Source organism: Oryzias latipes, chromosome 8, assembly GCF_053564925.1.
Source record: "Oryzias latipes strain Hd-rR chromosome 8, Olatipes_Hd-rR_3.1".
Classification (NCBI taxonomy): domain Eukaryota; kingdom Metazoa; phylum Chordata; class Actinopteri; order Beloniformes; family Adrianichthyidae; genus Oryzias; species Oryzias latipes.
Window position 1 is genome coordinate 21,409,963 of NC_136244.1, and position 18,902 is coordinate 21,428,864.

Below are 18,902 nucleotides of genomic sequence, written 5' to 3' on the forward strand. Positions count from 1 at the left end.
TTTGGTCTATACCTAAAAGCGAAGAATACCATGTTCTCCCTTTTAGAACCAAATGACTTAAACTTTCTGGACATTCAAACCTTTTTTAATTTGCCACATTTTCAAATGGAAACACGAAAACGTAACTGAAAAGTGACACATAAGTGCTACAAATAGTTGTTTTTATTTTCATTTTCAACTAAAAAATGCCATAACATTGGCTTGTTTTTATTCTAATGTTGAGTAAACATGTACTATTTATTCAAAAACCACATTTATAAATTAAACATCAGATTTGTTTTCCTAGTTTAGTAGCTTCACAATCCATCCTTTTGCTCAGGTATTTGGAAAAACCACCTTACAGTCTTCATCAGTCTCCACTCCAACTTCATCCTGTAAAAAAACAGAGTTAGAGCCCTCAGGGCTTGAAAAAGTAGATCTTTGGACGGTTTACCTACCAGGAATTCCTTTTTGCTCTTTGGATATCCCTCCAGGATTGCATCCATCATGTCTGAAGCCTGATGGAAACCAAGGAAAACCTTTCTGTGCTGCATTATCCTAATAAAAAATGTCTTTAAGACGATGCTTTTTTTATTAACAATGTCCTACCAGTCTCTTCCTCTTCCTCCACTCTTTAACGTAAACATCCCTCTCCTTGTAAACCTGTAAGCAAACGACTTTGACTGTAGAGGAAACATGCATGAGGGTCTTGGGTTGACGTGGAGTTTCTTTGGTTTGTACCTTCTCCTTCTCCTCGGGTGTGACGTGATTTGATGCCGACTTGATCTTCTCCAAACGCTCTCTGTACCCAGAGCATTCGGTTTTCAGCTGCTGGATCTCGGCGACCATTTCTTCTGTTGTGAGGGAACTGTTCAGCTCCTTCAGCTCTGTTAAAACACATCACAAGTAAATGTAAAGTGAGAAAACTTCAAAGAAATACACCCAGGGTCCTGAATCAACACCTGCGTCTAACTCCCTGCAGCTTTGTGTGACGGACTGAACCTCTGCACAGAGAGCCGAGATCTCATGATCCATTGCCTTCAGGTCTGCATCGTTCACGTCTTTGAACTGAGACTGTGGGAAAGATGGGCAGAGATGGTTGCACTCTGCAAACTTTTTACAAAACTCAAAGCATTCCCTGAAGAGAAAACCAACCTGATCTGCGAAGTAGATCTTTTGCTTCCCGTAGGTTTTCTCCTTGATCTTCCCCTCCAGAGCCAGGAGCTCCATGGCCTTGACCACAGCCTGACAGCGAATAGATGCAGTCCATCATTAGGCAAAAAGCAAACACACAGCAGGAGCTAAATGTATGGGAGCACCTCCTCACCGTTTTCCCCAAACCATGCTGCTTCTGCAAGTTACAGAAGACATCCTGCGCGCTGTAGGGCCGGTTCTTCTCATTCAGGTAGGCAAGGATGAGTGTCGCACCTGGACAGGACAAAAAAAGAAACCACAACATCACGGAGGCTTTCCCATCCTACAAACTTTACTTAAGACCCATCATCAAAAAACAGACCTTACAGAATACAGGAAATCAGCATTTCAAGCAAAGTTGCATTTATGAATGCTGGGAACTGAAGATATGTAAGAACTAAAAGGAAATTCAGTTTAAGTCTAGCAAGTAGGCTATGTACATGTAATTTAGAGAGTACAATAACTTAAATACTTCTTCAGATTAAATTGGAACATTTTAAATTGAAAAAATATATAGATAGTAAATAAAAAGTAAACTTCAACTGCCTCCTTTTTAGGACAAGTAACTTGTAGTACACTTAAATAGATTACATTTTGCTAAGGGGATGAACACAGATGGGTCAGGTGGCTAGAATAGCAGACCAAATGTTTTATGTTGAAATAGTAGATTAAATAAAGATTTAATTAAGTATTTCACATTTTTTGAACACACGAGAAAATGATAAAATTTGGCAAATTACTAAATATAATATAAAACTTCAGATGATGGAAAAAATAAAACATAAATGAACTTACTTTTAATTCTTGGTAAAGGTGATGGCAAAAAATAGTAAATTTAAGGGTAGTATACTTGAAGTTTACTTTTTAAAATGTTTCCTATATACTTTAAACCTAAAATGTTTCAATACAGATGTATTCAGTTTGTATACTTCCTAGTACGCTACAGCTACGTGGTCTATTATTATACTTGCTATACCTATAATACTCAGGGAAGCTATTCTTAGGTTAACTTAATGCTATGTCTTGCTGAAATAAATCGTATCTCTCAAGAAACACTTCTTTATACGAAACTTTTTTTCCACAGTTATTCCATATAATGTAACAATTATAAGCAGGTATCTCCTGAAGGAGCTGGATGTATTCTTCCACCACGAAAAGGCAAAAGAAAAAGGAAAAAAAAAACTAAAACAGTGGTTTGTGCCAAAAAACGAATCATATACAGTACTAGCGAAAGTTTAGCTAACGCGTCGGCTAAGTTAGCTAGGCTTTCTAACCTATTTCCTGAGCTTCGACTAAACTAGTTAGTTCAGTAATCCACCAACCTAACCAAATCGAAAACATCCAAAGCGTTTTAATTACTTTCGCCCTACCGTTATCCTTTTTGCTCATCTTTAACGACGCTGGCTTCTCTTTAGCTTCCTCGATCAAGTTTCGCGCGAATTTTGCGTCATGGAGATGATCGACTATATATAAAGATGCTTAGCTTAAGCAAAAAACTACTTTAATGTAAATGAAATTATAGCTATAATTTTGTGGGGAAACTTATTTGATAACACAAAGGTATCATCTTGTACAGTGTTTGAGTCTCAAAATAATACACTTACAATTTTTGCGGACTATCTTTTGATTTTATGCGCTTTCAAATTCAGGCGAAGTGAGACCTCTGTCATTGCAGGTGTCAGCTTGTTTCCGATCTACCCTTGTTTAGGTTTTAAGTGGGTGGCGCCTACCACTGTCAAATTTTTTTTAAGTTGACGTTGGGACGGATATCAACGAAACGTGATTTTAAATAAAGAAAATCTACAGGAAGAGTGTAGTTTTAAAAAGGTTCCTAGATTAAAATCATTATTTTATGGTTTCTTTTTCTCCTTTCCAGTTCACTCATAAACCCATAAAAATGGTTAGTTGACAGAATTTCAATAATTCAGCTACAAAGTATTTTTATATACAGCAAAAGTCAGAAATAACTGCAAACATTTTTATTCAATACAATTTTCACTCCGAAACATATCAAAACCAGATACATTTGAGAAGAAAATACAATACTGTTCACATAAAATGTATGACTTACCACCAAGGAAATGACTTTACAGATCAGCTTGAGAGGAAAAATATTTATACCAAAATAAACCAATCGAAACTAATTATTCTTAAAATGTCTGCAAATTTCAGCCAGTGCACAACTTATGTCCTTCAACCAAAGATGGATCCAGCAAACATTACACCATATTTTAAGCAAGTATTTTAAAAACAACAGAGAGCAACATGTCTTCCACTTGAAAAATCTTGATTGCCTTAATAATACTTGAAATTGTTTCAATATTTTTCCCTCTTTCAAGTTCTACACTGACATTCTGACATGGTTCAACCATGTATAGACCACCAGAACAAAAGTCACTTTAAATTTCAAAATAAAAAAGGAGACCTATATTTTATTTATTCTAGTTGTAAACAGTTTTTATATCAGAAGCTGAACATTTCTATTCCATCTTTTAAAAAAAAAGCTCGGGCCGCCTAAAAACATGACAGAAAAAATATTGAAGGATTTTTTTTTTAGATCTTTTTTCTCCAAAAAGAATACACACAAAGCTGAGAATTAGTGCAAAATAATGAAGAAGAAAAAAATCCTAAAATAAAAAAGAAGCGCCTCTTTTCTTAGGGATTACGGTCAAACTTGCAACACACGTATGTACCATCAATTGGCTCCAACAAGATTCTGCGGGTTTGTTTATCAGTCAGTAGTAAAATAAAACTCAGAAAAGTTTAAATTCAATCTTGAATGAACAGTTTTTTTTATTAAATCTACTGCTCTGATCAGCATTTAAAATCACTGAAATGAAGTTGATTAAAGAAATCCATTATCAAAAGGTCATGCCAACAAGTCAAGGACAGAGGCACACCATGAATAGTTTCTGAAAAGGTATAGAATTTGTTCTCAAATGGTTACCATCTATTGCATTGTGACATTAAAACGCTGATTTTCAACGTTAGTACCAAACTGGCTCAGTTCAAGCTAATGGAATGTTGTATTTCGTCCTAGTGTATGTTCGATATCCCTGTTGAATTAAAAAAAAATGTGTAATATGTTTCTAAATTGAAAGTTTTTAATTATTGGATGGAACAATTTTTAAAAATGCTGGTTTATCAGATGTTTTTTTTGTTGTGTTTTCTATTGCTCAGCCTACATTACATCTGATTGTTTTTTGTCTTTTAGAGATGAAGAGCACGAGGATAAAGTTTTGAGGAGAAAAATACTTCACAGTGATAAACTGATGGCGTTTAGAGGCCGGGCTGCTGGAACCTAAAGTCTCCTTCCTTAGAAGTTCGCAGCTCCCATCATTCTGCACTGTCCATCAAGCTGCACACGTGCAGACGGGCCCCCAGCAGCACGCGCCTCACTGTGGTTTACCCATTAGACTTGATAAGAAGTTTGATCCGTGACTTTCTCCTCCAGCAGCGGCCCCTCCTCCCCCTGCGAGGGGATCCATCTGGTTCAGTTCGGACTGATCAAGCATTTCAAAGTCCTCCCCGTCCCAGTCTGTGTCCAGCTCAGAGCTGGACTGCTTGCGGTAGCTGCGGTGGGCCCCAGCCCTGGGGGGACCTTGTCTGCGCTGGGTGACGTGAGGGCGAGGCTGCATCGCGCCACTCAGTGCAGCCTGGATCATGTTGCTCGCAATGACCCCCGCCAAATCTCCAGTCAGACTTGAGGCCAACGGCAGGCTGCTTAGAGAAGGTTCGCTGTCTAGATCTTCCTGGTCTGAGTCCAGATGAGAATCCACATCCAGCACTGAAGCCCTGTGGCTGGTGAGTCCAGATGGACCTAGACTAGGTAGCCCAATGCTGGTGTCATCGTCGTCATCCATCAGAGTGGCGTCCGGGTTTATGGATGGGAAATCTGGAAGATCTTGAGCGAAGGATTCTTCCCCGTCGCTGTGTCTGTCGAAATCTGAGCAAAAACCCGAGTAGATAATGTCAGAGAAAATAGCAAAGCAGGAAAAGGGGAGAAGTAAATCTACTGTTCTGTCAAACTTACCCTCAGAACCCTCAGTGAGCGGGGTCTGACCACGCGAAAGATTAAATGTTCCGTTCTCGGTGTAGGACACATCTGCATCCGAGTGCTCAGAGTCAGTCAGAGCAAGCTCCTTAGCAACAACGTCATCATCGAACTGAAACAAAGAGATTCCGTTAAAATACTAAACACAGATTTATGGTTCTTTTATTTTCTTTTTTTTGTCCTAAAAAAAAGAAAGTTGGCACACAGGAGGCTTTGCAGACAAGCTGCTACTTGTTGATTAATAGATCGTTCCAAGTTTCTGTTTGTTGTCGAACTCATTTTTCCCTGTGTAAATCCTACCATTGTGAAATGGTGTCAAAGATCTGCCATTTGCCTGCACTGTCCTATGAGGTAGTCCAGAAAAGCACACATGCCATTCATCAAAGCAAACAGTCTCTTCATAGAGTTAGTACACAGCAGTTCAGCTCTGTCTTTTTTATTTGGTCAAGAAAAAAAAAATTATTGGATCCCTTTCCTTTGGGCTGACATAGCCTAAAACCTACACAAGAGCAGCCTCAAACACTGACAGACAATAGAAACCAACAGACTTACTGTTGGGCAGAAAGCGGCTAACTCTTCCTCGCTGTCGCTGGCTTCACCTGAGGCTGCACCACGTACGGACCTTCGCAGGACTAAAGACAGACGTACACCGCCGTTAGATAACTTAGAAACAGTGAAAGAAAAGGCGGCTTTGGTAAATGCAATAACAGATTTCCATATCCAGCTTTGTCCAAACAAAACAAACCTTTAAAGATGCTTTTTTTTTTAAAAGGGAGAACATAAATTGTAAAGCATCAACTGCTTTTAATGAAGCAGTCAGATGGGGTCACTTCAGTTCAATGCAGTGAACGTAGATCTGAAAGACAAACGTGTGCGTCAAACTCACACTGATTATCGATGGGCTTTGACATCATGTATCCATGGATGCTGAAATCCAGCCGCTGCAGGACTGGCTCCAACTTCATGCACGCATGCTGAAAGACTCGATGGTATGCTGCCAGAGGAGCCAGGAGGATGACCAACACTGCCAACGAGGGAGGAGGAAAGTCATGACACTTATGGTGATATTTAAGTGTTTTGCTTTTGTTTTTTCTATAAAATCAATGAAGATCTACAAACATGTTGGGTTTGAGAATACAGACAGGCGGACAGCTGTGGACTGGCCCGCCCTCTGCAGTCTAACACCAGCTCCAGGTTAGGAGATTAACCTGCTGTCCGCCTGACCTCTTTAGATTCCTGTCCTCTCCTCCTCCTCCTCCTCCTCCTCTTCCTCCTCCCTGTTTTAATCACTTCGTAGGCCAAACCTTGTGTCGGGGCCCCACAGATCTGGTTTCACTCATATATTTTTCATTTGGCATAAAATGAGTTTCCTGCCAACAGTGTAGCAGCAGGGCGTGACCGGTAGTTAGGACCGGTAAAACTGCTCGGACTCACATGCAGCGTAGGACAGTACCAATCCAGAAATGTAGCACCCAACCACGGCCAAACAGGTGAACAACCCGCAGGTCAGAACGCAGAACTGCTCCAGAGAAGAACACAGAGATAGAAGTCACTGCCTGCACAGCACGTCACCCATGTAATATTCATTGAGGGAATGCAGGTGGATCAACTGAAGCAGTTCACATGAATAAGAGGATTAAATACATGGTGCTGGGCGGTAATCCTTACATTGCCAGGGTTTCGTTGTTTGAATTGAACCATGAAGCACATGAGAACTGATCCGCTGACCCAGGCCTCTGCCAGGTGATGGCAAAGCTCTGGTACACTTAGGATGCCGGGCTGCACCAAGGCCCAGCTGCGGAAACAGACATGTTGGACTGAAGCACTTTAGCGAACAATGAATGCTGCAGAAGAAATAACAGAAACACACCTTTCATTTTCAGATTCATCCAGTTTTCTGACTGTAAAGAGCAAAGAAACAAAGCGTTACAACTGAGAGGTATGAAGACACGTGGATTAGAAAGATTCCAAAGTTCCCCAAACTGTAGTTTGGTCATTTTCTTTCTTTATCGTTTGCCGATTGATGTTCCACTCGCGCATTTAGTAAACATAGATTTTAACAAGCATAAAAAAAGGACATTCTGAATATAAAGAACCACAATTTGAAGAGAAAAACACACCTCTAATCCTTGGCCAGATTTTATTCCTCCAGGTGTCAAAAGACACAAGGACAGCAAGCGAAGAGGCCAGGATGAACAGCAGACGCATCGATGTAAAGGCAAAAAACCTGGAACCGGAAGCATGCAAATAACAGCGCTTTAGCTGCCTGTTTCCTTAAGACTATGCAAAGAATTAAATCAAATTTAAAGAAGAAAAAAAAAGCGCACAATTCAATTAATGGTAAAAAAAAAAAAAAAGGAGTGATCATTGGTTAGGAGGGGTTTCCCATAAATAAAGTTTTGAATCAACGACAAAACCACTGAAAGAACTAGTTGTTAAGCTACAAAACAGAAAAAACTGCTCTTTGTTTTTGGCTGAGTAAGACTGCCTGGGATCTAAACACGAGTCTCTGTTGCTCTAATTTCAGATCTCAGGTTTTCACAGAATTGTTGGCAACAACAATGCTGCAGGATTCTGCCAATCCTCAGATTAATCCCATTAAGACGTTTCTGGTCAACAACTATTAGCCTTTTGTTGTTTTTTGAGCATATTTTTTGGGAAGGAAACCCCTTTTTGTTTTTAAAGAAACATGGTTACTTTTATTATTCCAATGTAGAATCCAAACACTCATCATTTAAGAGATTCATTTTCAACGTGGTCGAAGATATATTTAGTATGGAGTACATGATAAAAAACAAAAATAATAGAAATGATGTGTCAAAAACGTGTTCATAAACAAGATTTTTCCAGAGATTTCTGATTAAACAAGAATGAACACTAACAGACCCCAAACTTGTGCCAGATCTGCACACTTTAACCCTGATATTTGACATTTAAAATGTTAAGCTACTGCTCAAATCTTGGATTTAACCTTTTGATTTTTAAGTTAGCAATTCACAACATCCATATTTCAACAGAATAGAGTCTAGGTTACAGTTCTCAAGCCTGTCTGTTGCAAAACACATCCTTTGTGAAAAATACTGGACTAATATCTCAAATCAAACAAGTTTTGGAGCTATTGAACCACCTGTTTGATGTTTTACTGACAATTGCAACACTTTTACTGTCATCTACTTGCTTTGCTGTCATTTTCACCTGTTTTAAAGTTTATCTTACAGGAAAATGATCACAAACAAATTTCTAAAAAAGTGTATTTATTTGTCAAACTCACCAGAACGCCGTGTTTACAGCAAGAAAGAACAGGGCGCTGTGAAGTGGTCTCTCCCACACCAGGAGAGACTGCAGGTAGGTCAGAACGGGCTCGTAGGGCCCCAGTTTGGACTGAAGTTCTGCTTTCACGACCCGAACTCGGGCGTCTCTTTCGCTGGAGAATGGTCGACTTCGAAGGCAATTGCTTGAACTCTGAGACGCGGGACGATCGTCCATAGGGGCGCTTTCCATCGCTCCAGAGTACGCCATCAAACTGTGTCTGCTGTGGAACACTGTCAGTCTGTAAAAGAGAGAATTAAGCTGAGTGGAAACCGGTAAACAGCTTGATGAGGGGCTCCGCCGGTGACAGAAGAACACAAGCTAACGGCTATCAGTGCTAACAGTGAGCGACCACAACTCCGCACTGATGTTAATGTTACAACATTTCTCTTACAGCGTTAAAAACAACATTATACAAGGTCTAAAAATAAAGTTTCAGAGAAACCTGACACTAATTATAAAATATATATCTAAAATACATTTTGTGGTCGCTTCGGAAAATGTCAACATGGCGTATCTATTCCCAGCGTCGATTGATCCAATCAGATTTCAGGAAAGCAGTTGCGTCACAGTGCGTTCAGGTACAAAAGTGCAGACTAACTTCCCAGGCTGGGGCAAAACCTCAAGCATATTTTCGTATGTTTAAATGAACTGTAAAGCTCATTTATTTAAAAAAATATATATATATTTTTTCTTATTACAATCATTTATACTTGTCTTTTTTTAATTACTTTTATGATAAGCAGAGCAGACTTGCTACAAATGTATATGGGACTTTCTACAATTCATTAAAACTCTGGAATAAACGATTCATTGGGTTTGTTTTTAATCTCTTCTTATATGACATATTTTTTTTCCTCAATCCTTGTAAAATAAGCCTCTTTATACTTATGTATGTTTATGCATGTCAAAAAAGATTACTGAAACTAATTTGTGTATCTGTCTATGCTGTTTTGTTGGACCAAAAACCTATGACGATTTATTATTACTATTGATGGTAGTAGTAAGGTTTGCTTGGTCAAGAAACACATATCATGTCAATGAAAAAATATTGTAAAATACTGTTAAAAAACTTAGTGCCTATATGGGTTTACTAAACTTTGTTTGAATTAATTAAACTTGTGGTCACTTTGTGGCACAAAATATAACGTGCTTATCGATTTGACGAGAAAAATCAAACCGGAAAAAATGCATGGCCCCAAAAAGATTATAACCAAAATGGTATAAATTGTTTTTAAAGAACAAATTCGAAAGAGAAGATTACCATCTTTAAAAAAAATGTATTGTACTCCAACACACTAGGGGGCAGCACCGAGCGTGAACATTGTCCCATGAACATCCGTAGAAGAATTCAGCACGCCAGTTAGCGGGAACGAGCGGGTTGTTGTTGTCGCTGCTGGTCAGGGGAAAATCGGTGTAACCTGGGGGCTAGCTTTCATTATTTCGCTAGCAGACAGGCTAGCAAAATAAAAAGCAACTAACCATGCCGCGGGAAATTATAACTCTTCAGCTTGGACAATGTGGCAATCAAAGTAGGTCATTTTTTTCATACCCTTAAGTTAAGTTTCTGAACCGTTTCCTTTATATTTTGTTCGACGACTCTCCACCATTCGACCTAGACAGTTAGGTTAAATCTTCTTAAATGGTTCTTGGACCTTTCAGCTGAACATCTCTTTGGTGGGAAATAACCGCAGTGATGATGCTATTCCGGCTAGCTAACGGCTAACATGGTGTCCAGAAACAGTATAGTATAGGTAACAGTAGCTGTCATTCACAGAACAGCTGCGTGTTCTCAAACTAGAAACTGTTTAGTCAAAAACGAATGTAATCTAATACTAATTCTCCGTTTTCGTTTTGCAGTCGGGTTCGAGTTCTGGAAGCAGCTGTGTGCTGAGCATGGGATCAGTCCTGAGGGAATCGTGGAGGAGTTTGCAACTGAAGGAACCGACAGAAAGGATGTCTTCTTCTATCAGGTGAACGTTCACCAAGTCAAGAGCACGGGTCCTACCCGAAACAAATAATTACAACAAAAGGCAAGATTAACCACAGGACTGAGATCACAACAGGTTTAGGTGCACTCTACCAAAAAATAAAAACGTACTTTTATTCATTTACCCTTGAGCGGAAATACTGATCTGTCAGTATATCATATATGTCTTCTGTCAATAGATCTTTGGATAACCGAAGGAGGGTCTAAGGGCAGGGATGCCAGTTTAGTTTAGTATTTTCCACTATTGAATTCTATGTATTCATGATCCTTTTAAATTTGATTCTAAGTTTTACTTTTCAATTACCGATACAAAGTCCATCGAGATGACTGTTGTTGGGAATTTGGGCTATGCAAATAAAATTGAAATTGAATTGAAATACCCCCCCCCCCCAAAAAAAAAAAAGAAGCTAACCTGCTAATATAAATTTCTGTAATGTTATACAGCTTTAATAAAGTAAAAAAAACATTTTATGCAACTTTCATATTAGTTTTTTTTACACAGAAGAAAAAAAACTGAAATTAAACAAACTAAAACCAATGTCAACAATTTCATTGTCAAGATCAAACAGTTATCATGAATGTTTGATTCATTTCTTAGCAGTGAAGTGAAACAAATTTTGAATCGTATTTTATGGTTGGAACTAGTTAAAATGTATTAAATAATCTGCATATTTTTAATGATTGTTGTACAAGTTGATTAATAATTAACTTTTGAATGGTTGGTAAGCAGACAAGTTTCTGTTTCAATAACAACACATTTAGCCACTAGAGGGCACTCTTATTTGAGATTTGAGTGAGAAAGAGAGACATTCTCTAAGGTCTCTCTTTTAAGAGACCAGGTATCTTACCTGATATCTAAATTTAACCCCTGGTTATTTATTTTTAATTTTTTTAGGCTGATGATGAGCACTACATCCCTCGCGCTGTACTGTTGGATCTGGAGCCTCGCGTCATCCACTCCATTCTCAATTCTCCTTATGCAAACCTGTACAACCCCGAGAACATCTACCTCTCTGAGCACGGCGGAGGTGCTGGTAACAACTGGGCCAGTGGGTATTCCCAGGTGATTTACACAAGTCACTTCCCCTCATCTTCATCACAGATTTTGTAGACCTGTTTGCAAACTGCAATTTCTCTTCTCAGGGAAAGAAAATTCAAGAAGACATCTTTGATATAATTGATCGAGAGGCAGATGGCAGCGACAGTCTGGAGGCAAGTTTGATGCATTTTAGACTCTCTACCACACTGTAATTACATATATACATACATACATTACATAATATACATAGTAGTTTTAAAGTAAAACATTTTGTTGTGTTGCTGATTTACAGGGATCTATAAATAAATAAATAAAAAAGTTTACTTTTGATGCTTTCAGCTTAAGTTTTAGTTCCAGACATTTGTTTAAAAAAAACAAAAAACAATTCAAACTGTACAAACTCAATGTCCTGATTACAAAGCGAGTCACCTGACACAAGTGTGGTAAAAATCTGACTTGTTTTCTCACGCAGCACTCGTTACGTCTTTGTCACTGCCTCACAATATAACACAGAGGTGGAGAGAAACGCTTCCATTCACAAAAACCCTTCTGCGCGCCACAGCTTTAGATTGACGAGTCAACCCTTTCTGCCCTTGAATTTTGTAACCTAGTTTATTAGTGACGTTTTGGTGTGAAAATGTGCAAATGACTGACTGAGTAAAAACCAGCAGAGCTCTGGTTGTGTCAAACTCCTATTATTATTCTTAGTCCCCCCCCCTTTTTTTTTTCCCCGTGAGCTTAATTCGGCCTCCAGCCTCCCATAAAATAACTCACATTTCCCCTAAACGGTCTGCAGTTTGTGGAACTCCTTCTTGTCATGACCCCACATTATTATTTAGTGCGTGCTCTCATGTGTGCGGTGGATAGGAAGGTGGGCTGAGCAGCTGTTGGCATGTGTATGTTGGCAGGGTGTGGCGCTCAATGTGTTTGGTGATAATAGGCAGTCCAGGACTGAAGGCAGGTATTACAGAACGCTCCTGGGCGGGTTTAGGGAGCCCATTTGTGAGGTGGGGTTGTGCTACCATTTATATAACTGCCTAGGAAGCGAGGCATTTGACTCACCCACACACTTTTAGCTTTCTGCACACTTTCTGGTAGGCCTTATGTGGCACACGCCGGTGTGCAGCTAATGAGTTTGCCTTTGTCCTTGCAGGGGTTCGTTCTGTGTCATTCCATTGCTGGGGGCACTGGCTCCGGCCTGGGATCCTACCTGCTAGAAAAGCTCAATGACAGGTCCACAAACACATTTGTTTGGTTTTCTTTTCTCCCCCAATGATAGGATAGTTGCCAATAACATATTTTTGCTGCAATTCAGGTACCCGAAGAAGCTGGTCCAGACGTACTCGGTCTTCCCCAACCAGGATGAGATGAGTGACGTGGTCGTTCAGCCGTACAACTCGCTGCTCACGCTGAAGAGGCTCACCCAGAACGCAGACTGCGTGGTGAGCTGCAGCCCTCCACACGGGATGTTGATCAACTCCAAAATGAACTAACAGACTTTAAAAAGGCTCAGAGACTTCAGTTTAAAGAAAATGAACCACAAGTTTCAACCAGGTTTTATTCTTTAGTATTTATTTGTATTCACAAACACATTTTAGTGGGCTTATTTTGTAGAAAAAAGCTGAATTTCTTAAAGAAGTTTATCTCAGGGGTTACGTTCTAAAAATAATCCGTGGCTCACAGATGTTTTAAGGCTGTAAACACTTTACACTCTTTCCTGTGAGACATGAACATTTTAACACTTTTTTCCCCTTTTGTTTAAACTCTAAAAGGTCAAATCTTTGTAGAAAGATGAGTCCGGTTTCATGAATCAAAACAAAAATCTGCTTGTGATCAAAAATGTAGTTTTGGCAAACTAAACTCATGCTGTACAGGAGGCACAGCACAGAGGAGATTGATTGACATCCTCTACAGCCAATCAAGGTGGAGAACAGGGTTCGCTTAAAAAACAAATAACAAAAAAAGCTAAATTGCACCGAAAAAAATCAGCAAAACTGCAAAAGATGAACCACTATATAAATTTTTTGGGAGTTTAGTGGTTAAACTATTTCCCTCCAAAATCATAAATCTCTCTTGTTCAATAAATTAAATAACATAAGAGGGGGCCTGACCTTACTTAGTAATAATTACCCCCCTGCTTAGTCTCCTTAAGTTAGAAATGACTGGACTGAAATAAAAGACTTTAACACTCTGGAAAGCTGTCACTCCAATGCTCTAGCCTGCAGTTTTGACAATCGCCCCCCTCTTAGCTTTAGTTTTTTAGTCTAAAACAGAAGTTATTTAGTATGCAAATGCAGAGGGGTGGGGGGGGGGGCTTCTTGTTGACAGCTGGGATCTGATCTATGGAGACAGCAGCTGGCATTGACATGCAGACGGCAGGCCGAGTTGTAAAGCTCTTAAGAACCCCACTTATCACATCTCCTCCTTAAACTGGTGGTTGTATTAGTCTGAGATGGTCCGATAGGCTAATTGTGTTTCCTCTTTAATACACACTTCCTCCAGGGTCTTGCATAAGGCTTTCATCTTGATTGAATTTGCCCGAGAAAATAGAATCTGGCTTAAGAATCGGCCTCCCTGTTGAAGCTGCACAGTGCATCCTTTATGTTCGATCATCCTAACAACAGCACTCTGTGCGGCTTCTTGGACTGCATCGTTACAGCAATGCCCCTTCACTGTTTCCTCGGCACCGCATTGACCTGCTCTTCCCTCCGTTTGGCCTAATGCTCGCAGTGTTTGTCGTTAATCAGGTGGTGCTGGATAACACAGCCCTGAATCGCATCGCCACAGACAGGCTGCACATCCAGAACCCCTCATTCTCCCAGATCAATCAGCTGGTGAGTGAGATTTCTGTCTTTTACGTCATGTTTTTTTGAATAGTTTTGCTTTTAGCTTAGAGTTTTTAAAAAAAATCTATCATGGGAAATGGCAGTCGCTGCCTGATCAAAACTAGTTAGTTAAAAAAAAAATCACTTTCAAAATAAAACATTATTCGTTACCCAGAACTGAAATATGTCAACTTCTGAAAACTTTCATGCAGGTTTCCACCATCATGTCTGCAAGCACAACAACGCTGCGCTACCCGGGCTACATGAACAACGACCTGATCGGTCTGATCGCCTCACTCATCCCCACGCCTCGGCTCCACTTCCTCATGACCGGGTACACCCCGCTCACTACCGACCAGTCGGTGAGTTGAGTCCTCCGGCGCCGATCGGGATGGAAAGGAGGCTGTGACGGCGAGCCTAAAATCGTGTTTTCAGGTTGCTAGCGTGAGGAAAACAACGGTGCTGGATGTGATGAGAAGGCTTCTGCAACCCAAGAACGTGATGGTGTCCACGGGCAGAGAGAGGCAGCCGAGCCACTGCTACATCGCCATACTGAACATCATCCAGGGAGAGGTGGACCCCACGCAGGTATGAGCTAGCAGCTCGTGTTTAAAGACCCACTGATAAAAAAAAAATTCTGATTGTGGGGGGCATAAATAAAGAAAATTAAGCTTAGGATTGAAGTGTGAGGGGCTGTAAGGTGGTGGAAAAGTCCTGAAAACATAGAACGCCTTGGAAGGAGGGGGGGCTACTCTGCACCAATGGTCCCGCCCACAAGTCAGGGGGAAATTTCTACAGAAACTAAATCTTAGAAAACAGTTTTTTTGTGGCTAAGATGGCATAATCATAATTCAAAGACCACTGGGAACATTTGTAAAATAGCTGAAAAGATGATCTGAGTGGGTCTTCAAGAGCTTTAAACTTGAACTTTAACAAAAAGCCTAAAGGCTGGAGGCTTTAAACATTTGAACTGAATGTCCTTTAGGTCCACAAAAGCCTTCAAAGGATCCGGGAGCGAAAACTTGCCAACTTCATCCCCTGGGGTCCAGCCAGCATCCAGGTGGCCTTGTCCAGGAAATCTCCATACCTGCCCTCAGCTCACAGAGTCAGCGGGCTCATGATGGCCAACCACACTAGCATCTCATCCGTAAGGCCTCACATGGTTACTTTATCTCTGCTTTGGATTGTTGGCTAATCTGCTAATTCACCAATACAGGTTTAGATGTTTTTTTGTGTCACACCAAACATTTTTCTTTCACCAAATTCGAGTAGGAACCTCATGAGGTCATCTCATGTACCTCAAGACTGTCAGATGGTGAATTTTTCCCTAAAGTCCAAAGTGGAAGAAACAAAACAGAAAATGAGAGTAGAAGGAAGTGGGAGGGAGTGAGATGTCACATTTCAGAGATGATTTCTGTATCCTTTTTCTGACGGCCCACAGTTGTTCGAGCGGACGTGCCGGCAGTACGACAAGCTGCGTAAGCGCGAGGCCTTCCTGGAGCAGTTCCGCAAAGAGGACATTTTCAAGGACAACTTTGACGAGCTGGACAACTCACGCGAAGTGGTGCAGCAGCTGGTGGACGAGTACAGCGCAGCCACCAGACCCGACTACATTTCATGGGGCACACAGGAACAGTGAACGCTCGGCGTCTGCATTGCTTTCAGCCTACATGTTGAACTTACTCCTTATTAGCTCCCCTCAGTATTTTCCTCACATAGCTGCCATTCTCAGAGGTATTTATTGGCCTCTTAAAGCATGCCGTGATGGTTTTCTCTGAAAAACAAACCAATGGATTAACGTTTAAACCAACCAAAGTGGTTTTTGGAACCGTGTCATTTCAAGGAAGTGCATTTATAAAAGTTGTCCATCAAGTGGCTGTACTTCATTACTGAAAAACTATTCTATGAAAGCATCTATAAATATATGAACACTGTTCTTCCCCGGTGGCCTCATTAGTCTTCTTTTTGTTAAATAAACTGCTGCCTTTTCCTGCTTATGTTTGGTTGTAGATGAGATATGAGGGAGTACTCATCCTTCCGACACATTTTACTGGCCGTCTGCTCATGTTGTCATGTTGACCAACAGGAATGTCAAATGGAAGTTCACATCTTAACATTTGTATTTACAAATGCCTGTAAATATGCAACCAAGCATAGCTGTTTATCATTTTCCTGTTGCTTTGCTTGTTGGACCTGTTTGAAATGAATAAAGTCGTTTTGTATGAAAGTTTTCTGTTTCTTTTTTCAGATTCAGCAATGCCTGATTGTGAACAGCAGAACTGTAACATCTAAATTGGACACAAGAATGAATCATAATGGAGTTATGGTAAAATGGTGCTTATTTATTAATTACATACAGTATTTATAGTTTATTGCACTCCCAAGTTAGTTTAAAAACAATAGTGCAACTGGCTATACATACAAGTATATTACATAAAAAGGTACCATGCAGCATACAAACAAGCTTGACAGTAACCAAAGTTGTATGCCTTTTTGTGTTAGTTTACGGTTTTTTTCCTTTTCCATAAATGAAGCTGCCTGCAGCTGCAGTAGAAAATGCTAAAGATCTTCTAAGCAGGAAACTGACCGTGCAATGACTGCCAAGGCCATCCATGGTGAGGGGAGGTTTCAGAAAGGGGCGGTGGAGCAGTCGCTGCTGTAGTATGAAAAGAAAAAGTCCTATTCCTACATTGTCAATATAACAAAATAAAAGGAACTCAGCATATACACTGGGACTTCTAAATTTATTCTTAAAGACAATGGTCAAAAGAGCTGACTTTGGGAATCTGTCTTCATAAAAAATCGTATTAAAAAAGAAAAAAAAAGTCTTTGGTCCACGCTCAAACCTGTAACTTGGCTAAACCATGGCTCTATAAGAATCCTCAAAGTAAAAACAAAGCTACACAGGATTGACACACAAGGTGCTTCTAGATAAAGAACCAGAGGAATCTGTGGTTCTAGTAATGTTGAAATGAAAACAAGGGATAGATAACAATAATTAAAAAAAATGGATTGCCCAATTACAAAAAGATCAGCTTAAATTTCAGGGGGAACGCTGCATGATAAGTGTCAGCTCTTCCATGATCCAATCAGCTGACGAAGGCCAAGCTCGGATGATTCATTTTCCCCTAATATATACATGAGAAATAATAAAGAAGCACCTGTTACCTTGAGCAGAGGAGAGCTGCGTTGGAACAGTAACCGACTTAAGCAAAGTTAACCAATCAGTCAAGTGTTATCCAAGTTTCGTGTACAGGACTTCAGCCGAGATGAGCAGCACAAAAACAGGTACTCATCAGAGCATTTGGTGCTAAAGTGGTGGAAAACGCTCCAAAATGGTTAGATTTTCTGTAACAAAAAAAAATCTAACTGTGTTGGAGGTTTTTTTTTTCTTTTCTTTTTTTAGATCAAATCAATAGACTGTGGCAGCCAAAGTGACTTGGTTATGGAGTTCCAACATCTGTTTCCAGTTCCAAGTTCACATGGGCCTGTTCATCAACAGTTCCAGGTAATGCAAGCCCAGCTGGGAGCTTATGAAAATGGACTGTCTGATGAGCATGTGGGCATAAATGAGGGGAGGAGTGTGTGTGTGTGTGTGTGTGTGTGTGTGTGTGTGTGTGTGTGGCAGAGAAACAGAGCAGCAGAGACAGGGCAAAGGTGACAGAATGTTCTCAACGCTACTTCAGCAGTGCTCGAGGGACCAGCGCTTTCTAGGAAAAAGCTCATTTAACGTGGCACACCTCCAGAAAGACCGAGGAGAAACGATAGTGTTTTCACTCGCAGTTCTAGCTTCATGAGTGGAGTACCACAGCTTATCGTTGCAGTCTCAGCTCTCGCGGTGCCTTCTCTCACATTTGGAAGAGGCGCTTTCACCCAACAGATCAGATGAGGAAGATCGCGTCAAAAAACAACACTTGTGTGCGTGTGTTTCTGGTCTTTCATTGGCTTCCAGTCCCCCTCCTTGCCTCTTTCCCATTATATAGCCAGCTTCTTCAGCTGGACGTCTCAGTGAGGGTTTATTTTCATGGATGGGAAGTGAAAACAGCCCTTTCTTTGTTTTGGCTGCTGCGCCGTTCCCAGCAGAGGAGGCTCAGCGTCCTGAAGAGCGAAACTGGGCTTCGTTGGAGGAGGAAGGGTGGGGGTTGTGGGGGTGGTGGTGTGTGGGGGGTATCCGGGCATGAGTTCCTCTCAAACAGGGTGTGAAGGCAGCTCCAGGAGAGTGGGTGTTGGTGTGGGGGCCAGGTGCCGGAAGCTCATCTCTGTGCTCTCTGTGATGGTGATGTCTGGATCCTCTCCTTTACCTCTCTGGCGATGAATGGCGTTGAAATAGGCATTCATCAGCTGCATGATCTCAGTCAGCTGTGATAAGGAAAGCAGTGATGAGAATGACGACATCATACGTGTCTGATACAGGAAATCTAATACCTTTTGCATATTAAAGACTCTGATCATCAAGTGGTCTTTTAAGTATGATGATGCAGATATTAGCCAAAATAAAAAATAAAAAATGTT

General features: G+C 40.5%; 4 protein-coding genes across 6 annotated transcripts in view; 1 reads left to right on the top strand and 3 right to left on the bottom strand.

Moving 5' to 3' along the window:
• Positions 1-144: 144 nt before the first annotated feature.
• On the bottom strand, positions 145-2,691 carry psmc3ip (PSMC3 interacting protein). The gene is made up of 8 exons (XM_004071311.4): positions 2,544-2,691; positions 1,307-1,407; positions 1,135-1,224; positions 942-1,053; positions 721-866; positions 589-642; positions 438-497; positions 145-372 (listed from the first exon to the last, which is right to left on the bottom strand). Exons 1-8 carry the CDS (start codon positions 2,560-2,562, stop codon positions 316-318), a joined length of 639 nt encoding a protein of 212 aa, XP_004071359.1. The 5' UTR covers positions 2,563-2,691; the 3' UTR covers positions 145-315.
• Positions 2,692-3,137: 446 nt separating this feature from the next.
• On the bottom strand, positions 3,138-9,163 carry retreg3 (reticulophagy regulator family member 3). 2 transcript variants are annotated; one of them, XM_011477972.4, is made up of 10 exons: positions 9,016-9,163; positions 8,499-8,777; positions 7,348-7,454; positions 7,098-7,128; positions 6,896-7,022; positions 6,662-6,746; positions 6,114-6,251; positions 5,780-5,859; positions 5,207-5,339; positions 3,138-5,119 (listed from the first exon to the last, which is right to left on the bottom strand). In XM_011477972.4, exons 2-10 carry the CDS (start codon positions 8,744-8,746, stop codon positions 4,569-4,571), a joined length of 1,500 nt encoding a protein of 499 aa, XP_011476274.1. In that variant the 5' UTR covers positions 8,747-8,777; positions 9,016-9,163; the 3' UTR covers positions 3,138-4,568. The 2 variants fall into 2 exon arrangements, with proteins under 2 accessions (XP_011476274.1, XP_004071623.1); XM_004071575.5 differs by having other exon boundaries at positions 8,499-9,081.
• A 699-nt stretch (positions 9,164-9,862) lies between these two features.
• On the top strand, positions 9,863-16,617 carry tubg1 (tubulin, gamma 1). The gene is made up of 11 exons (XM_004071308.4): positions 9,863-10,068; positions 10,397-10,509; positions 11,422-11,589; positions 11,670-11,738; positions 12,719-12,798; positions 12,881-13,007; positions 14,313-14,399; positions 14,603-14,752; positions 14,826-14,978; positions 15,376-15,537; positions 15,832-16,617. Exons 1-11 carry the CDS (start codon positions 10,020-10,022, stop codon positions 16,027-16,029), a joined length of 1,356 nt encoding a protein of 451 aa, XP_004071356.1. The 5' UTR covers positions 9,863-10,019; the 3' UTR covers positions 16,030-16,617.
• Positions 16,618-16,711: 94 nt separating this feature from the next.
• The window catches only part of plekhh3 (pleckstrin homology, MyTH4 and FERM domain containing H3), a 28,868-nt gene continuing 26,677 nt past the window's right edge, over positions 16,712-18,902 (bottom strand). For both annotated transcript variants that reach the window (XM_011477971.4, XM_011477970.4), the window contains exon 13: positions 16,712-18,749. In XM_011477971.4, coding sequence (XP_011476273.1) covers positions 18,579-18,749 — 171 coding nt within the window. In that variant the 3' untranslated portion in view covers positions 16,712-18,578. The remainder of the gene's footprint in view (positions 18,750-18,902) is intronic.